The following is a 20,000-nucleotide window of genomic DNA, read 5'->3' as shown; positions in this document are numbered from 1 at the left end:
CCGAACTACTCGGGTCATGGGGAGCCTGTGCCTATCTCAGGCGTCATCGGGCATCTAGAAGGATACACCCTGGACGGAGTGCCAACCCATCACAGGGCACAAACACACACTCTCATTCACTCACACACTATGGGCAATTTTTCCAGAGATGTCAATCAACCTACCATGCATGTCTTTGGACAGGGGGAGGAAACCGGAGTACCCGGAGGAAACCCCCGAGGCACGGGGAGAACATGCAAACTCCACACACACAAGGCGGAGGCACGAATCGAACCCCAAACTCCGGAGGTGTGAGGCGAACGTGCTAACCACTAAGCCACCGTGCCCCCCTGATTTTAAACAGAATCACTAAATAAAGTCCATCAGAGTATTTAGGATTGACGATGAAACATACGTGAACAAAGACTAGGACAACGTAATACATAAACTAGACACGTAGGGCTATACAAAGTCAAGTCATGTATTTGACAGCGCACAACAGCGCTGTTCTCCACAGATGTTCGACATGGACATCATTCTATCATTGTATCACGGTTCCAGTCTCCGCGATCATGTGACATGTTAATGTGTCCAGCTGTATTAAGTCACTAAAAATAAACTTAGCACACCAAACATTGAAGATAAATTACATACACATACATAGAACGACATCATGAACTATTTTATACTGTCCGTAATGATCCTTTCATTCAATTTAATTTAATTCAATATTGTCACAGCTTTAGAGGAATATAAAATTTCAGAATATAAATGATAAACTTTTAAATTTATGTTGATTCCCAATGAACAAGTCTCTCTTTATCTATCTATGGGATGTGGTGGGCTAGTGGTTAAGGTGTTGGACTACTGATTGGAAGGTTCATCTCCTAGGTCAACGGGGCCTCCACTGCCGAGCCCCTGAGCAAGGCCCTTAACCCTCAGTTGTATAAAATATGTTAAAACTAAGTTGTCTTGAATAAAGATGTCTGCCAAATAATATATCTATCTCTATAATCATGTCAAGTGGCAATATTTCTTTATCAACACCATCCCATCTTTACCCCTCTCTGTCTCATGAGTCAAAACACAAGACAATCTTTTTCCACATCTCTACAATGCTCTCTGTTCTGGTTAAATTTCCCACTCACATATGAGCATGAAACATGACTGGCAAAGTTTAACTCATATTTGTCATTGTGAGCATTTGATCTGTTTGCTTAAAAAATAATAAAAATGCTGAACCGCATAACAATACAGGAAAATGATACAGCAGAGACAGTAGAAAGGAAACGAGAGATATAGCAAGTCTTGTAGATAATGCAGAAAATATTAATCATCATGAATCAGCAATTCTAACACCAGCAGGTTTTATCTGACAATGGGAAATGAAACCCTTTTGTTAAATTTGAGATGCTGAGTCTTAACAGTCATGATGAAGTGTGTAGATTGTGGGTGAGATCTCTGTTAAGTCTGGAAGAGGGAAGTCAAAATGAGTGTTAGGTAATCTGCATTTTTTTGAATGATCTTAGGGTTTGGCGTGTGCTCTAGGAGATGATATCATGCCTTACCACAGAAAGAACAAAAACAAAGAATAAAAATAATAAAGTCTAAAATGATGAAAGTCTCCAAATTAAAAAACAGAAAAAAATAGAAAACAAAGAAAAAAACAATAATGGATAAAAATTAGACATAAAAAAGTAGAACAAAAATCTACTGTGAGAAATGATTAAATAAATAAATAAATAAATAAATAAATAAATAAATAAATAGAAGAAGTAATCATAGTAAATGTAATTTATGGATGATATCTATAAATATCGTCAAATAGAATAAGCTACATAGCAAAGACCCTAAAGAGACCTCTCATCTCTCATACCAGCATTTGGGCTAGTGGTACTGTAGGTAAGAGGTATCTCAGGTAGGTGAAGTCGGCTCTAAATCCCACCACTGAATGTATGAGGAGAAGTCTGTTAAAAGAAATTGCTTTTAAACTTAGCTAAAGTACACAAAGCCAGCTGCTTAGCAATAAAATGCATGATGACCAAACCCTGGTTGCTGAGAGATGTCTGTCTCTGTCCTCCACATTGTATTTCTTGAATTTGTGTTAAACACGGACCTTAAAACCATTTAAGGCATTTAATCAAAAATCAATAGAAAATAAAGACTTCCAAGGATTGAATTTTCAGACTCTATATTCTGTCTATAATCTATAATCTGTATTTTTTCTCTCTCTTTCTCGCTCTTACTTCTCCTGCTTTGTGACAGTTGTGTTAACACCAGCAACTGTCAACAGTTAAACACACGATATTTCTCACATATCTTTGGTTTTAAATGGTGAAATGGAGAGATAATGATCAGCAAATTGTACAAGCCCAAACCTGTGGAGCTTTCACAAAAAGTGGAAACATGTAGGACACGAAGCCACAGGTGAGCTGAATCATAGACTTGTTTTACAAATGAACGCTTAGATGTCACTCATCATTTCCAGTATCAATCGCCTGTTGTAGTTAAAAATACTTTATAGTAGTAAATGTGTAAGTGTGTTGAACAGCTAACAGCTAACGTTTTTTGGGAACTTTTTTTTAATACTTTCATTAGCATTGAAACAAGTTCATATAAGTGTTTCCATAATTTTCATTTTATCTAACTGGAAACACAGGATATTTTGTGGGTCAATTTATGCAAGAAATGTGGTATTCATGGAGATCCTGCTTCAGAGCTTCAGAGTTTGTTTAACCCACTTTTCCCAGTAAATATTCCACTCTGACAGTGGAACAAAAATAGATTTTCAGTGTAAACAAATGGATGATGTTCTGTCTGTGAGTCTGACCTAAAATGAGTCAGGACTCTGTTAATATCATCATTTACATCGAACATGGAAACATTTGTTTGTAAAAACTGTTATTGGTTATCTGAAAGTTTTCTATGAATATATTGGCCCTAGGAGGCTAGGTACTGTACAGTGTACATAGGACTTTCAGATCAATTAGGACAAAAACACAGATGCTTTATTAAATGATGTCCATGTATCAGTGTATACATGGGCTGTGCAGTGCAGTGGCTGAGCTGCATTATTGGATGGTTTTAAGATGGGCTCCTTTTAGTAACACCATTTAGTTTCCATTTTGTTGTTAACTGTGAGTTTTGCCTTCTCTGGTTGTTTGTGAGCATCGGAAAATACCACAAGATCAGCCTTATAGTAAAGTGGTGAATTATGTGATTGTTATTTATCACGGATGTAAAACTGGAAGGAATTTTCAGTTCAGTTGACCTATGAAAATGTACCATGTGTACTAAATGTACTATATATTGATATTGTGTGTGTGTGTGTGTGTGTGTGTGTGTGTGTGTGTGTGTGTGTGTGTGTGTGTGTGTGTGTGTGTGTGTGTGTGTGTGTGTGTGTTCATGCCCACCTGTTTCTCCACAGTAAAAGAGCTCCAGAGAGGCATGAGCTGCTGTTTGCTGTATGCACTGATAAATCCATGCTGATGAAGGATACAGTAATCTGAGTTAGATTGCAGCACTAAGGGCCGGCCGAACAACAGGTGTTTGCTCTCACTCATTGAAACTGGAAACACACAAGCACACAAATTCAGCAACGGTTTCTATCTGCATGCAAGTTACACACAAATACAGATATTAAATATGCTGGATTGATAGAAACTATTAAGAATGTGCTATTTCTGTTGATGTACCAGAAACACACACGCACACACACACACACACACACACACACACAAAAACACACACACAAACACACACACACACACACACACAAACTTGCAAAACACATACAAACCACACACACCACACACTCTCACAACACACACACATGCATGCACACACACCACACACTCTCACAACACACACACACATGCATTCATGCACACAAACACTCTCACAACACACTCTCATGCATGCGCACACACACACCACACACAACAAACACACACACACTCACACAACACACTCATACACACACACACACACCTTTAGGTTGTTACGGTAACCCTTTGGTTTGATATGACAGTGTAGGATATTGATAGACAAATAGTAATTAATGCTGTCTTATTTGAGTCTGGTAAACTTCTCCTACTCTACTCTGTAGTACTTAGTGCTGATTAGATTAGATTAGATTAGATTAGATTAGATTAGATTAGATTAGATTAGATTAGATTCAACTTTATTGTCATTAAGCATGTACAAGTAGAAGGCAACAAAATGCAGTTTGGCATCTAGCCAGAAGTGGAATAAGCAGTATGTGCAAGATGTACAGTATTTACAGTATGAACAAGATAATATACAGATGAATATGCTATGGATATACAAGATATACAGGTTGAGTGTTATAGACATGAAATAGAAACAGTGTTATATTATATTATATTGACAAATATACAGGTGCTACTGACATAATATACAAGGGTGGGTCATCATCTGGAGGCAGAGTTTAGTAAGGTGACAGCTAGGGAAAAAATCTGTTTCTCAGTCTACCGGTTTTTGTTCAGAGCCTCCTGAAGCGCCTACCGGAGGGAAGGGTGGCTGCTTCAAGCATTCATTCTTAAAGATTGCTGCAAGCTTGAAGCAGACAGCATTTCCTTTGGACATCCTCAATAGCTGGAAGTAAAGTAAAGGAGGCTCTCAATCGCAAAGCAATAAACGTTCACTAGGGTGGCTGAAGACAGGTGATGTTTCTTCAGTGTCCTCAGGAAGAACAGGAGCTGATGAGCTTTCTTGACCAGGCTGGAGGTGTTGGTGTTCCATGACAGGTCCACTGATTTGTGGTTCTCCAGGAACTGCATATCAAGTCTCAGAGAATAAACACTAGTCTGCATCTCCTTCTCAAAAGGGGCATAAGATTGTAGCTCAGTGGTTAAGGTTTTGGACTATCGGCGTTCAAACCCCAGGGCCACCAAGCTGCTACTCCTGGTTCCCTGAGCAATTTGTCCCTGAGCAAGTAAGTGGTTCCATGTCTAGCATTAACAGGAATAACATTACTTATCATTAATAATAAAATTGATTTAACCATGCATCTATGATCTAAAAGTAAAGAAAAGGGACTTTTTATGCTGTTAACCTTTATAAGGAACTGGTAACTGAGAAGAAAAGTCACATTGCTGGGAGTTTTCAGTGATTTCTAATAGTTGGAGGAAGGGAATTCTTGAAGAGAAGACAATCCTCACCTTGAATGCAGTATGATCCAGATGCAAGATAAATAAGTGAGAGCTTGCTTTGTACATCATTGATGTTGGATTCTTAAATCTGATTGGTCAGAAAGTGTTGACTAATTCATGTATATTGTAGAGAAGCATTAAATACTAGAGTAATTGCTAAAAGGAATCAGTTGTACGGGAATGATTAGGCTAGTTAGGACAGTATGTAAGTACATATCTCACATATTTAAGCTTCCAGGTGTAATTACACTGCATTCAAAGCAAATGGCAACAAATCAGATCTTCACGGCACACCGTTTTTTTTATGTGCTTTTACACATTATATAAATTACGAATTATGTATTTGTGTTCGATTGCATCTCTAAATCAATGCCACATTTTACACCTTGCTTAAGAGATCCCTCTAAGGTACTATGGAACTTATATACCTAGACCACTGTCAGAACATCCTGACAGGAAGCTTCCCAGCCTGACAGAGGAACAGCACCATACAGAACCGGCAGCTCTTCAGTGGGTGGTTTGTACAGCTGAATGGATCCTCAGCTCTGAACTCACTGACCTGCAGTGTATTTTTGCAAGCCGTGCTGGATCAAGGCCAAATTCTCCTTGAGGACCAACATAGAGAGAATGATAGAGAGCTTCTACTAGCAGACCATTCAGGCCCTCAACTGGGACAACACACAGGACTAGAATGAGAATTGGGACTTTCCTGGACATTTCCAAACAACACCAATACCACATTTTTTGTATTTATTTATTTATTTATTTATTTATTTATTTATTTATTTATTTATTTTTGCATATATTGCACATATCTGCACTTTATACATAATAGTCAGACTATTCTAGCACAACAATCCATGTTCAAATTCAAACTTTTTTGTATAGCGCATTAACAATGGACATTTTTCTCAAAGCAGCTTTATAGAAAATAAACATAAAACAAAATGTAAATATAAAGATTAATATAATACAAAAGTTCTACATTAATATTTGAGTTATATTTAAATGTGTTTGCTTTTATCCCTGATGAACAAGCCTGAGGTGACTGAGGCGACTGTGGTGAGGAAAAACTCCCTTAGATGGTAAAGAAAGAAACCTTGAGACGAACCAGACTCAAAGGGGAACCCATCTTCATTTGAGTGACACTGTAGGGTTTGATTATAAATATACAGTCCGACAAATATTGTATTGATGAGGAGGTTGTTGACCACAATGACCACATGTAGTTGGTATCCCCTCTTAGTATGCCCAAATATTTTGTGAAGCAAAGTCCAACTGGAACTGATAAGTCTCTAGATGTCTCAGGATCCTCATAGGGTTGGCCTCATCTCAGTGGGGGTCCAAACTCCAAATTCATATTTATATCTGTTTTTTTTTCTATTTCTCAGTTCTATTTTTTATGACACAAACAGCTGTAAAGCATTTTTCAACATTTTGTGTGTGATAAATGAGATTAGAATTTGATTTTAAACATTCATCCATTCATTCATTCATCCATTCATTCATTCATTCATTCATTTTCTACCGCTTATCCGAACTACTCGGGTCATGGGGAGCCTGTGCCTATCTCAGGCGTCATCGGGCATCTAGAAGGATACACCCTGGACGGAGTGCCAACCCATCACAGGGCACAAACACACACTCTCATTCACTCACACACTATGGGCAATTTTTCCAGAGATGTCAATCAACCTACCATGCATGTCTTTGGACAGGGGGAGGAAACCGGAGTACCCGGAGGAAACCCCCGAGGCACGGGGAGAACATGCAAACTCCACACACACAAGGCGGAGGCACGAATCGAACCCCAAACTCCGGAGGTGTGAGGCGAACGTGCTAACCACTAAGCCACCGTGCCCCCCCTGATTTTAAACAGAATCACTAAAATAAAGTCCATCAGAGTATTTAGGATTGACGATGAAACATACGTGAACAAAGACTAGGACAACGTAATACATAAACTAGACACGTAGGGCTATACAAAGTCAAGTCATGTATTTGACAGCGCACAACAGCGCTGTTCTCCACAGATGTTCGACATGGACATCATTCTATCATTGTATCACGGTTCTAGTCTCCGCGATCATGTGACATGTTAATGTGTCCAAGCTGTATTAAGTCACTAAAAATAAAACTTAGCACACCAAACATTGAAGATAAATTACATACACATACATAGAACGACATCATGAACTATTTTATACTGTCCGTAATGATCCTTTCATTCAATTTAATTTAATTCAATATTGTCACAGCTTTAGAGGAATATAAAATTTCAGAATATAAATGATAAACTTTTAAATTTATGTTGATTCCCAATGAACAAGTCTCTCTTTATCTATCTATGGGATGTGGTGGGCTAGTGGTTAAGGTGTTGGACTACTGATTGGAAGGTTCATCTCCTAGGTCAACGGGGCCTCCACTGCCGAGCCCCTGAGCAAGGCCCTTAACCCTCAGTTGTATAAAATATGTTAAAACTAAGTTGTCTTGAATAAAGATGTCTGCCAAATAATATATCTATCTCTATAATCATGTCAAGTGGCAATATTTCTTTATCAACACCATCCCATCTTTACCCCTCTCTGTCTCATGAGTCAAAACACAAGACAATCTTTTTCCACATCTCTACAATGCTCTCTGTTCTGGTTAAATTTCCCACTCACATATGAGCATGAAACATGACTGGCAAAGTTTAACTCATATTTGTCATTGTGAGCATTTGATCTGTTTGCTTAAAAAAAAATAAAAATGCTGAACCGCATAACAATACAGGAAAATGATACAGCAGAGACAGTAGAAAGGAAACGAGAGATATAGCAAGTCTTGTAGATAATGCAGAAAATATTAATCATCATGAATCAGCAATTCTAACACCAGCAGGTTTTATCTGACAATGGGAAATGAAACCCTTTTGTTAAATTTGAGATGCTGAGTCTTAACAGTCACGATGAAGAGTGTAGATTGTGGGTGAGATCTCTGTTAAGTCTGGAAGAGGGAAGTCAAAATGAGAGTTAGGTAATCTGCATTTTTTGAATGATCTTAGGGTTTGGCGTGTGCTCTAGGAGATGATATCATGCCTTACCACAGAAAGAACAAAAACAAAGAATAAAAATAATAAAGTCTAAAATGATGAAAGTCTCCAAATTAAAAAACAGAAAAAAATAGAAAACAAAGAAAAAAAACAATAATGGATAAAAATTAGACATAAAAAAAGTAGAACAAAATATGAGAAATACTGTGAGAATGATTAAATAAATAAATAAATAAATAAATAAATAAATAAATAAATAAATAAATAAATAGAAGAAGTAATCATAGTAAATGTAATTTATGGATGATATCTATAAATATCGTCAAATAGAATAAGCTAACATAGCAAAGACCCTAAAGAGACCTCTCATCTCTCATACCAGCATTTGGGCTAGTGGTACTGTAGGTAAGAGGTATCTCAGGTAGGTGAAGTCGGCTCTAAATCCCACCACTGAATGTATGAGGAGAAGTCTGTTAAAAGAAATTGCTTTTAAACTTAGCTAAAGTACACAAAGCCAGCTGCTTAGCAATAAAATGCATGATGACCAAACCCTGGTTGCTGAGAGATGTCTGTCTCTGTCCTCCACATTGTAGTGTTGATTCAATTCCCCAGCTAATTACCAGCCCTTCCTGAGATGAACACTGAGGACAGGAAGGTTCTCCTTTACCAGAGATGAGACTCTGCTAGAACACCTATAAAAATACGTAATGAATGAGTTTCAGAGAGACAGACACTGCAGGTGAATCCGATCAGACCAGATCAGATCCTATCAGAGCACACGCTGAGTTAATACGTGTATCGTGATTCGTAGCAATTTGCAGATGTACAAACTGCATACAGCAGACACCGTCTGTGGAGGTGAACTTGTGTGAATAAACACACTATAAACACAAAACTGCAAATTTAAGACTTTCAGGACAGGAGGACCTTGTGACTTTTTTAAGATCCTCCATTAGAGACCGAATGAGTGATTAGAGCAGCTACTGTATAGTATAAGCGATAGATTATGGATGAATTAATGATTGAAATAAATGATGAATTATTGAAAAAAAAAGGTGGCACCTTTCACAAATAGCTGAGGAAGACAGAAAATAAATGGAAACAGATTCAAACTGACACCATGTTGTTTATCTAAAATTCATTCTCCGTATTATATTTCACAACATTACGTAGTAATGCTTTATACTATCCTGGTCATGTTTTGGGCCTTATTTCAATTGAAGCTTGAGATTAAGTAAGGATTTAGAGTTTGGGGTCACAGAAAACATGACCTCAAATAGTAGCACGGAACGACATGAGTTTCTAAACAGTATAAATCACATGAAAGTAGACACTCTGGGATTTAAGTATTTGTTTTCTTCTTTACTCTACTAGGAGCAATATATTCATAGACTTAGTTCTGTTTCTTGCCAAATGTTTCTCTTATCAAACCCATTTCTGCTCTCTGAGATGCCCCAAGTGCTCAAATGTGAAGCCATTATCTTCATCCACTAAAAGGCTGTGTAATTTTCCAAAGAGAGGAACAAGTGTTCTAATTAATTTAATCTCAGACTTGCAGGCAGGAAATCTGTAACTCGTTTATACTGACTGAAAACGCCTGATAAGTTTCTGTTTCTCTGGAGAAACAGAATATCAAAGTACTGATAATCATTTAAGGCTTAATTTACCATCAACCAAGGCTTGGAATATTTATAGCGTTTGCTATTACAAGATTTGTTTACAATACACCCGATTACAATTTTACACTAATGGGAGAGAATATAATGTTAGAAATCCAGATTTAGCTGTCCTTCAAAAAGAACCAAGTGAAAAAAAACGGTTCGATTGGTTCGTTTAACGGCTGGTAGGCAATAAATTTTGACTTGAAGGTGACACTTTCAAATAAAATTGCAATGATGACAATTTTTATATGGATTTTTATAGTGCATTAATGATGCTAATTAAAGTATATTAAGCTATAGTGTGTGTTTGTGGTGTGTTGAAAAACTTCATGAGAAAACTCAACATAACCTCAGTAGTTACTAGAAATTATCTTGTGAAACACCGTATTTGCTCACAATGAATGGACTGTTTGTTTTGGCCTAAATGCTACCTTTATCAAAGGCACTGATGGGAAATGAGAAATAATTCAAAAGTAAATATGCAAAAAATATAATAATAATAATAATAATAATAATAATAATAATAATAATAATAATAATAATAATAATGCTTTTGTCTGAAATTTATGATAAAAGAACAAAAGGACAACAAATAAGAAAATGGCCCGTCACTTCCAGAAACTTTTTCAGATTTAAAACCTAGGAAGGTTTTTGAAGACTTTTACAATAAATACATTAGTGGGACTTGCTAAAACCAAATGAATCACCAACTGGGCTTTTTTAATTATTAAAATATCCCAAAATCACCCCACAAAAACCTGACAGACTTTATAACTTCCTCTAAAAAACATCATATTTTAAAATGACAGCTCTGAATTTCTACATATTTAATTTGAATCTTGGTTTTATCCTTACTGTACTGTATGTAGCGGTTTAGAGTAAAGGAGAAGCTTCACAGAAATCCGGATGTATTTTAATGTAGCCCAAGATGAGATTCATAATTATACCACACTCTTAAATATAAAGCTACCAGGAACAACCTAAAAGGTTTTTTTTCAGTAATTGAATAGAATAACGTTTTATTTATTTTGTTATTTATTTGTTTGTTTGTTTGTTTATTTGGTTCCTGAAAGAAATGGCAAAAAGTTCTAAGCTTTAACATCTGTGGAGAAAAGAAGAAAAAAAGATTGTGTTATAGCTTAAAAAATCTATTTAATCTATTCTATTCATGGTGCATAAAGCTTGGGCGGGGGTGTCTTTTAAGGTTCTTTTGGGGGAACCAATAATGTAAAGTACTTCTGTGGCATCAGTGCCAATGTTCCTGACATATTTACAGTGATTTTAAGAGTAAAAGAGTGTATAGATAGATGTATAGATAAATGTACCCAATATATAAACAGATGCAGATTGTGTATAAAATGTCCTTCAGGTTGTAATGAAATGCCATTAAATACTAAAAAGGTCAAAGCCTCTGCACAAGAGAGATGTATTATACTGTCTTACAAATGACCTTCTGTATCATTCACTGTTGTACAGGGGTAGGATAACCAGCAATTCGGACGTCACACTCTTCTCAGCAAACCCCTCCAGAGTAACCAGAACTTTTTGTTTATTCAGCAGGTTATGATCACACGCTGCCCCCGCACACCACAGACTCTATTCTTGAATAACCTTCTGTTCAATGGAAACGTTCTAATGGTTATCAGTTCTGTATAGTACCAGACATTCTGACAAAGTACTATTTTAAAGCCTGCATGGCATCAAAAGACATCCTTCAGAACTTCTTTCTCTGACAGTAATGATGCAGACTGTAAGAGACAGTATTACCTAATTAGTATACCTAATTACTGATAGATTTCAGCTGTTGTCTTGGCTTTTCATGGCATTTTCCACATCCCTTCTTATGTGATAAATACTTTATCCCAGTGTCATTCCATTTTATTACACATAACTTAAATTCTGAACTTATTTGTTTTGTTTTCTTTGTATACTTGGGTTGCTACCAACATCTGGTGAAAGTTGTATGTCGACAGCACCTTCAGAAACAGAAAAATGGTGACGTGTTCAATACTTAGTTCTAAAATGTTCTTGCATTATTCCTGCTATTCCTGTCGAAATAGCCGAAAGTTGTTTATGTCTGTCTTATGCTAGGATTGACCAGAGATGAGGTAAGTTTAATATTCTAGTGAAGGAATATTAGCATTATTCATGTAGTTAGCATTTTAGTAGTGTGTTTCAACAGCATCAGCTAACCTCATCCTAAAAGAAAAAAAAAGTTGACCCTTTATACATCTTCTTGTTTTTGAACCTGATTCCAAACAGATGTAATATTTTAATTATTTACGACTGATCGTTTCTGCCTAGAATGTATTTGTATTTTGATCTTTTGCTCCTTGATCAAGAACCTGGTCACTTATTCATCACATGCTTTATTTCTTGAATAAATCATAAAAGAATTTGCAAATCATGATATTTTTTACACATGATACATGACATATACTGTATTTCACAGTCATAAGTGAAATATCTACTACTATGAATTTTAAAACTATCCCCTTGTACTAAAACTATCCCCAGTATGTGACATTTTGAACAATTCCAGGGTGTTATCATGTTTACTTTGCTTTGTGTCTTTTAGGCTTTTCCCGGGGACATGATTTATATTTTCATTTCTCTCGAGTTGAATGTCTTTTTTCTTTAACAGAACAAATGTGTTATTGTAATATTTGGTGAAAGCAGTTGTAATGACAGCTCAGTAATCTGAGAAGGTTTCGAGTGGCCTTTGTGTTGTACATGTACATCGGCTTATGTAGGATGTTGTAGCCTTGTGGTTAAGGCGCTGCACTACTACTCGGGAAGGTTGTGAGTTTGATTCCCATGTCCACAAATCCTCAACAAGGACCTTAACCCTCAATTACTTAGCTGTATAAAATGTAAGACACTCTGGATCAGGGTGTCTTCTAAGATGCTGGAAATACTTATATGGTATATTTAGAAGTATTGAACATATTAGCTAATAGAATCCAAATTTTATCAGTCCCATTCCTGGTTTATATAAATACACCACCATGTACTGGGCAGTGGTGAGTCAGTGGTTAAGGCTCTGGGTCACTGAACAGAAAGCCATTGAGCCCTTGAGCCGACCGGTCCATGAGTGCTGTATCATATCTGATCCCGACTGGATCTAAGGCTATGTCAAAAGAAGACTTTTGCTCTGGTATAATGTTTAAGACAAATAAAGGTTTTCTGTTCAAAAATAATAGACATCGGCTGTATAATATACACCAGTCCATGTGGACATAAATTAAATAGAGTATAATTTTTTTCTTATTATGGATGCTACCCTGTTCTGAAACAAACAAACAAAGAAACAAAAACAAAAAATACTAGGAATAGATGTTTCTCTAACGGAATTCAGGAAAATTGTGTGTGTGTGTGTGTGTGTGTGTGTGTGTGTGTGTGTGTGTGTGTGTGTGTGTGTGTGTGTGTGTGTGTGTGTGTGTGTGTGCGTTAAGTATTATTTAATCTCACGTTTTCCTGGAAAGGTCCGTGGTGACGCATTCAGAGCGTATTATAAAGAGGCAGGAGATCCTCCGCCTTGACAACAGCTTTGGGGAGAGACACGCGCACACTGCACGCAACTATGGAAACCGTAGAGGTAAGTGACGTCTCTTCACGTAGCGTACGTAGCGCTCGTGCTTGTCTGTCTGCGTGCTCTGAGGCACGGCGACAGAGCCGTGAGAGGGATGACAGAGAGAGAGAGAGAGAGAGAGAGAGAGAGAGAGAGAGAGAGAGAGAGAGAGCGAGAGAGAGAGCGCGAGAGAGAGGGTGTGTGAGAGAGAGAGAGAGAGAGAGAGAGAGAGAGAGAGAGAGAGAGAGAGACACTTTGGTATAATGTGAGGGATGTTGTCTTACTTTTTCACCTTTACCTGAAGAGGTATTCAGACTTTAAGAACATTTTAAAGCTCCTGCTTTCACACCTGAACATGCTGCCACATCACTGACAAGGCTGTGAGTTTGTGCTGCTTTGGGTCTTTGTTATTCTTTCATTATTCTTCAGTGACTTATAAAGTCTTACTCTGACAACTAGAAATGGTTCAGGACATCAGTTTCATCACATATGTAGCTGAGGGAAAAACAATAAAACAAAAAAAAACCACAATAATACCTTTTGGTTACTGAGGATAATATTTTTGTTAGGATTATTACAGTAATCATTATAGCAGTGAAAGATCCTTATATTATTGTGTGTGTGTGTGTGTGTGTGTGTGTGTGTGTTGTGTGTGTGTGTGTGTGTGGTGTGTGTGTGTGTGTGTGTGTGCGTTTCTGCAGATTATCCTCACAATGTTGGTGATATACAGCAGCACAGTGTCATTTGTGCTCTCTCAAAACGAGACCACGTATTTGCGAGAGATTTCCCCTGGAAAGACAGTTTTGTGTAAACGCTGCCCTCCAGGATACCGTCTACAGGAGCACTGCACGGAGAAGACGCAAACCGTGTGCAAGCCGTGTACTGTAGGATATTACACAGAGGTCTGGAACTACATCTATGAGTGTCTACCTTGCTCATGGTGCCGGTCAAGTCAGTTCGAGGTACAGAAGTGCACGAGTACGACTAACCGCAAGTGTGGGTGCAAGGAAGGCTTTTATCTCTACACCTCGGACATCTGCCGGCAACATACTGTGTGTCCAAAAGGACGCGCTGTCATACAAAAAGGTAATAGTGTTCAAAAGCTAATTAGAATATTTTCTATTTTCTGAAATTTACCAGTGTTGAATTATCACTTAGAGCAGTGTTTCTCAAACTTTTTCAGCCCAAGGACCACTTTATCTTCCAATTTTTTCTGAGGACCACCTACAGTATCCCCACTCTAACACGCCCCCAAAAACCAACAAAATAGGAAGGATAAGCTAAATTTAAGTTTAATATGCAACTGTTTCAAGTCAAAAACTAATTATTCAAACACAAATGCAATGATATGATCAGAAATTATTATATAAATTTTTATTTAATTTGAAAAAGTAAATGTGAAATGAGTTGCAGCTTAATATGAACAACAAACTGCACATGTGGGAAAAAAATGCAATTAAACATACTGTAACAGCCTAGGTCCCACTTAATGCCATTCCAAAGAGCCATTAGTTTAAAACTGAGGTGGTGGGTATAGGAAGTCTATGTTGAAATGCTGAAAAGAATGTTCCCCTTAATGTCCAATATCACTGAAATTACTGGGATTTTACACATGAAACAAAAACTAGTACATTACAAAACTAATAGATCTGTGGATTTTAGATTTTGAGATTTCCATCTAAAACTTAACGTGAATATCAATGAGACGGGTGGTGCTGTTTATCACACATCAGTTTCTGAATGTCTGGCTCCAAAGAGGAGAGTTTCAGTCTCATACTAGGCTCCACGTTTAGTCTGTTGCGCTGTTTTGTTTTCAAGCCAACCAGTGTGGAAAACCCAACAGGGCCATAACTTCTGCAGCAGGCTTAACTAGAGTCTCTCCAATTGAATGGGGTTTCGATGGTTTCATTGCTTCATTAGCCAATATTTCATAACACAGAACACAGTGAGGTCTAGGATCCTCAAGATCCCCAGTCCAGAAAAATCCAACCTTCATGTACTCATTGTGATATTTTTGCTTAACTTTCTCACATGGTTTTCCACGGTGCGCTAGCTCCATCGTAGCGGGAGTGTTGTGGCCAGTGGCTGTGACTCGGTATCTTCGGTTCCGGCTTCAGTGGGCTTTTGTGGTGCTGTAGTTTTGCTGCATTCAGTGGACGCTTGATCTTTTCTTTTGACTTCTCTTTGGTTTAACCAATGATCCATTTTTACGTTATTAAAACAGAATGGCAAGTACATTAAAAATCTACTTAAATAAGTGACGATTTTATAAACACTTGCCTAGTTTAGGTCATCTTTTCGCGGACCACTAGGGGTCGATGGCGGACCACTAGTGGTCCGCGGACCACACTTTAAGAATTACTGACTTAGAGTATCTAATGATCCTGTTACTCTTGTTAAACATTTACACTCATTACAAACAGGACACATCTGTATTCTTTTCATTCTCACATAGTTGGCATCTTCTAAAGCAGTGATTCCCAACCCCCAGTCCCCGGTCCGGTGCCGGTCCGTGGACAAGTTAGTACCGGGCCTTGAATTATTCCAAGAATTTTTTTTAATAAGAAGAATAATTGTCTTTTTTTTAAGTGCTATGACATGTCATGTTATTTAATCCAAAACATAAACAATAAATAAATTAAAATGTGTTTCTTTGAGCGCCTTGAGATTGCTTAGCAACGTGTCGTATCTGAACAGACTGCAAAAAAAGCGCGGAGCACCTGAAGTGACCGAAGTATGTGGAGAGATGAGCGGGCGTCAGCCAACTTCAATGGCTAATTTCATTGCGGGCAGTTCTGGTAAAAGGAAAGTAGATGACCAACTCAAAAATAGCGAGAGAGAAAAAAAAGTCAAGCTTCAATCGTAAATACGATACCTCATACATTAGGTATGGATTTACGACAACAAGCGATTCCGTGGCGCCAAATCCGTTGTGTGTTATTTGTGGTGAAAAACTGCAATGAAGCCGTCAAAACGTCAGCGGCACTTAACAACCAAACACCCAACTCCCAAAGACAAAACGGAGGAGTTTTTCGAAAAAACGTGAGTTGGACGATTAGCGGCAAGTTTTGATATCCTCAACATCAGTCTGGTATTTTTTGTTAAAGGTTAAAGCTTAATCCCTAATTTTATACTTTTAAAACTGGCTGAAATCACTGTGTGTTTGCTATTATATCCTAAAACTGTCTGACAGTTGAAACTGGCTCTTATTTTCATACAATTATCCTTTGTTGTCACCTGTTGGTGAGTGAAAACACTAAGTTGCTGTTGAAGCGATTGTCTTTAGTGGTTCTGGAGAGATTTGACAGGTGAAATGGACTGGCATTTTCATACAATTTGCCATCACTGCCACCTGCTAGTGAGTGAGTGCTGCGTAAGTTGCGTTTGAAGTAGACCTAATTGTATGGGAGAAAGGGGAAACATTTTGTGAACCGGTCTGAAAGTTTAAAAAGATTGGTATATTCCTACAAGTTTGTTGCCACCATGTTCATTATATGCAATTAAATGATAGGCTGTTACTGTTTTACACAGTGATATGTTACAAACGATGCATCTTGAAATTGAGGCATTAAAATTGGCAACTGGTCCCTGGAATTTTTTTTTTATGAATAAGCCGGTCCCTGGCACAAAAAAGGTTGGGAACCCTTGTTCTAAAGCACACACCACACACACACACACACACACACACCACACACACACACACACACACACACACACACACACACACACACACACACATCTTTTGTACGTTTTCTATTTCTGTTTCTACTTTAGTTATTGCAAGCACATACACAGGCTGCAGCTCATTGTGAGAAAAAATAATCATAAATCTTGAAAGAAAGAAAGAAAGAAAGAAAGAAAGAAAGAAGAAAGAAAGACATTGTACAATTTTTAAGATTTATTTTCTTTTTTATTATTCCACAGGCACTCCATTCAAAGATACAGTGTGTGAGCTTTGCAATTCAGATGAGAGGCTTCTGCATCGTGGCATTAATCAAAACGTGTGTGTTAGCTGCAGCAGTATCGCAAACGAAGGTAAGCTTTATGCAAGTCCTAAATTCGAATCAGTTTGGGAGAGGTACAAAGTAATCTGAGTAATCTGAACAATAGTAAACACACAACCATGTGCTTATTGTGGACACATGAGTGGGAGTTAAGGTGAAGGGAAGAGAAGATTAAAGGTTTTTGGTTTTTGCTTAGAGTTCATAGCTGGAATGAACGTCATAGATACACGGGTGGTGATCGTCTCCTCCCAGAAACCTCCAATGATTAGACAGCATAATGAGAAGAGATCAGAATGAGTGCATGAATCTAATCAACTTTCGATCACTCGGATTCGAGAATTTTAATAACGCTGAGGTATAACAAGTCAATTCATGTAACTCAAGTTCATGCAAATCTTTATAACATTGCCTAGAAGAGTTTGGCTACCATTAAACCATTTCCACTAGGCTTTGGCATCCTAATAAATTATTAGCTCCAAAATGGCCCTGATGTTAAATTATTCATTCTTGTGCACCGATCTCCCTTTAATAATAAATTATGCAAGGCAACTGGATGCAAATGCTATGTATAGCTGATGTTTTTGTCCTATTTCTCTTGTCAGGTTGGGTTAAATTCATCATCCAGCCTTTATAGAAATCTTCAAGAATCACAGTACACGAAAGTTACAGCGCTTCATTGGAAACTTAACAAATTCATTGGACGAATGTTCATCCAATAGGATTCCTGTTTCCAGAAGCTGGAGCAGTGGTTTAGTAAATCTACAGAGGAGGAGGTCATCAACCTTCCCAAACTGATGCAGCAGTTCAATATAACAGTCTTAACCTGTCCACTAAAATCGAGAAGAGACTTAAGACGATCCTAGATGAAGTCAATATGTGCAGAAACAAGTTCCTCTGTTCTGTTTTTTTTAAGTTCACATTTTATTTCATTGCTCTTATATTTATGATTAAATTTGTCAAAACTTGAAGTGAAACCCACTGCAAGATTAATGCATGAGATGTTAACAGTCTTATAAAAGAAAAATCAGAAATAGAAAAATTACTCTGAAAATGTTTTTTAATGTGCTTTTTATTCTGTGTTTTAGGACTTTGTTTAATATTTATGTCTTTTTTTTTGGTTTGGTTGTAAAATGTCTGTACATTAAAAACATTTTTAGGTGCCCTTAAGGTAGTGCCTCACTTTTTTCATTATGTTGTACATATAAAGCAAGTAAGTAGCTAATATGATTAGTGCTTTGTACTGTATCACTAATATATTATTTTTTTCAACAATACCATGAATAATACATTGCCAGACTGCCTCATGCAACATTATTACCTCGTCGTGTTTTTTTTTCTTTTTTGTATTTTTTTAAAATTGTTTTTGACTTCAAAAATTAAACATTTTCTATGTCCACTATGGTATCATGAAATCTGCAAAGAAATAAAATGCATATATACTAAACTAGCGACTAGGAAGAAGCGTTATTGTTAGCAGCTATTGACTGAAATTCAGTCTGATCCATGTCTTACGGCTAATAATAAAAAAAATAATTAATTTATTAATCAATTGAGAAAATAATAAAATTTAAATAAATTCATTTGAATTTGTCGTATAAGGAAATATAGTTAAGCTAGACATAGTAAACATATAAAAGGACCAGAGGTGGGAAGTAACGGAGTAAAAATACTTTGTTACTGTACTTAAGTAAATTTTCTGGTATCAGCACTTTACTCCACTATTTATTTTCGGACAACTTTTTACTTTTACTCATTACATTTTTACACAAACGTACTTTTACTTCTTACATTTTCAAAACGGACTCATTACTTTTAGTATTATTCCTTCTCATTGAGCGCTGTTTCCAGCCTATCATCCTATCATTGTGTGGCTTTTTCCCCATGTGACTGGTGTACTGTATTATTTACTGGCTATCAGACATAGACGAGGATAGCGGAGCTAACAATGAGCAGCACGCCTACAAAAGGAATGGCTAATGTTCATTCAGAGGGAGTCACCGATGTTAAAATAACTAACAACGAGAACATTCCTGAACACACGTGGCCATATATGAGGGAGATGTTTGAAATAAAAGGAAAAAAAGGATTCCTGGCGAATGCGTTGCGAATTGTGTCAACTAGGGGCGGTTCTAGCCCTTTTTTAGGGTTGCTTCAGCCCCCTTTCTGTAATCTCAGCCACCCTAAAACTATAAGTGTAATTTTACTTTCATAAATAAACAATAAAATTACGTTAAAATGCAGGACATGGGAAAAAAATATTTATCAGTTGATAAAAAAAAAGCGATTTTTTTTTACTTTGCTTTACACGCGTGTTGTAGTCTTTCAAAAGTGCGTCTTCAGCTGTCTGCTTTATTAGAATGGAAAAGCACAGGTACGCGCAGCGTGCACGCGCAGTCAGAGCTGGAGGCGTTTATCTATAACGTTAATCGGCGGAAAACGCAAAGACGGCAATCAAAAGCAGTGAAATTTCACTATTCTTATTACCAGAGTTGTCATATAATATAATATAGAACTCTTCTTGTTTTAAATTCTCACTGAGGGCGAAACCCCCCTAAAGATGAAATCTTAGAACCGCCC

At 37.2% G+C, this 20,000-nt stretch overlaps 1 protein-coding gene and 2 gene segments (V, D, J or C); 2 read left to right on the top strand and 1 right to left on the bottom strand.

Annotated features, from left to right (window-relative positions):
• Positions 1–20,000, top strand: part of LOC113655548 — a 163,044-nt gene that overhangs the window by 88,217 nt on the left and 54,827 nt on the right.
• The window catches only part of LOC125141311, a 163,138-nt gene that overhangs the window by 89,693 nt on the left and 53,445 nt on the right, over positions 1–20,000 (bottom strand).
• Positions 13,263–18,088, top strand: LOC113640179 (tumor necrosis factor receptor superfamily member 11B-like). The gene is made up of 4 exons (XM_047814644.1): positions 13,263–13,446; positions 14,121–14,505; positions 17,344–17,454; positions 18,026–18,088. Exons 1-4 carry the CDS (start codon positions 13,432–13,434, stop codon positions 18,055–18,057), a joined length of 543 nt encoding a protein of 180 aa, XP_047670600.1. The 5' UTR covers positions 13,263–13,431; the 3' UTR covers positions 18,058–18,088.

This window comes from Tachysurus fulvidraco, chromosome 1 (genome assembly GCF_022655615.1).
Source record: "Tachysurus fulvidraco isolate hzauxx_2018 chromosome 1, HZAU_PFXX_2.0, whole genome shotgun sequence".
NCBI classification, from domain to species: Eukaryota; Metazoa; Chordata; class Actinopteri; order Siluriformes; family Bagridae; genus Tachysurus; species Tachysurus fulvidraco.
This window is presented reverse-complemented; position numbering and strand designations above follow the sequence as displayed.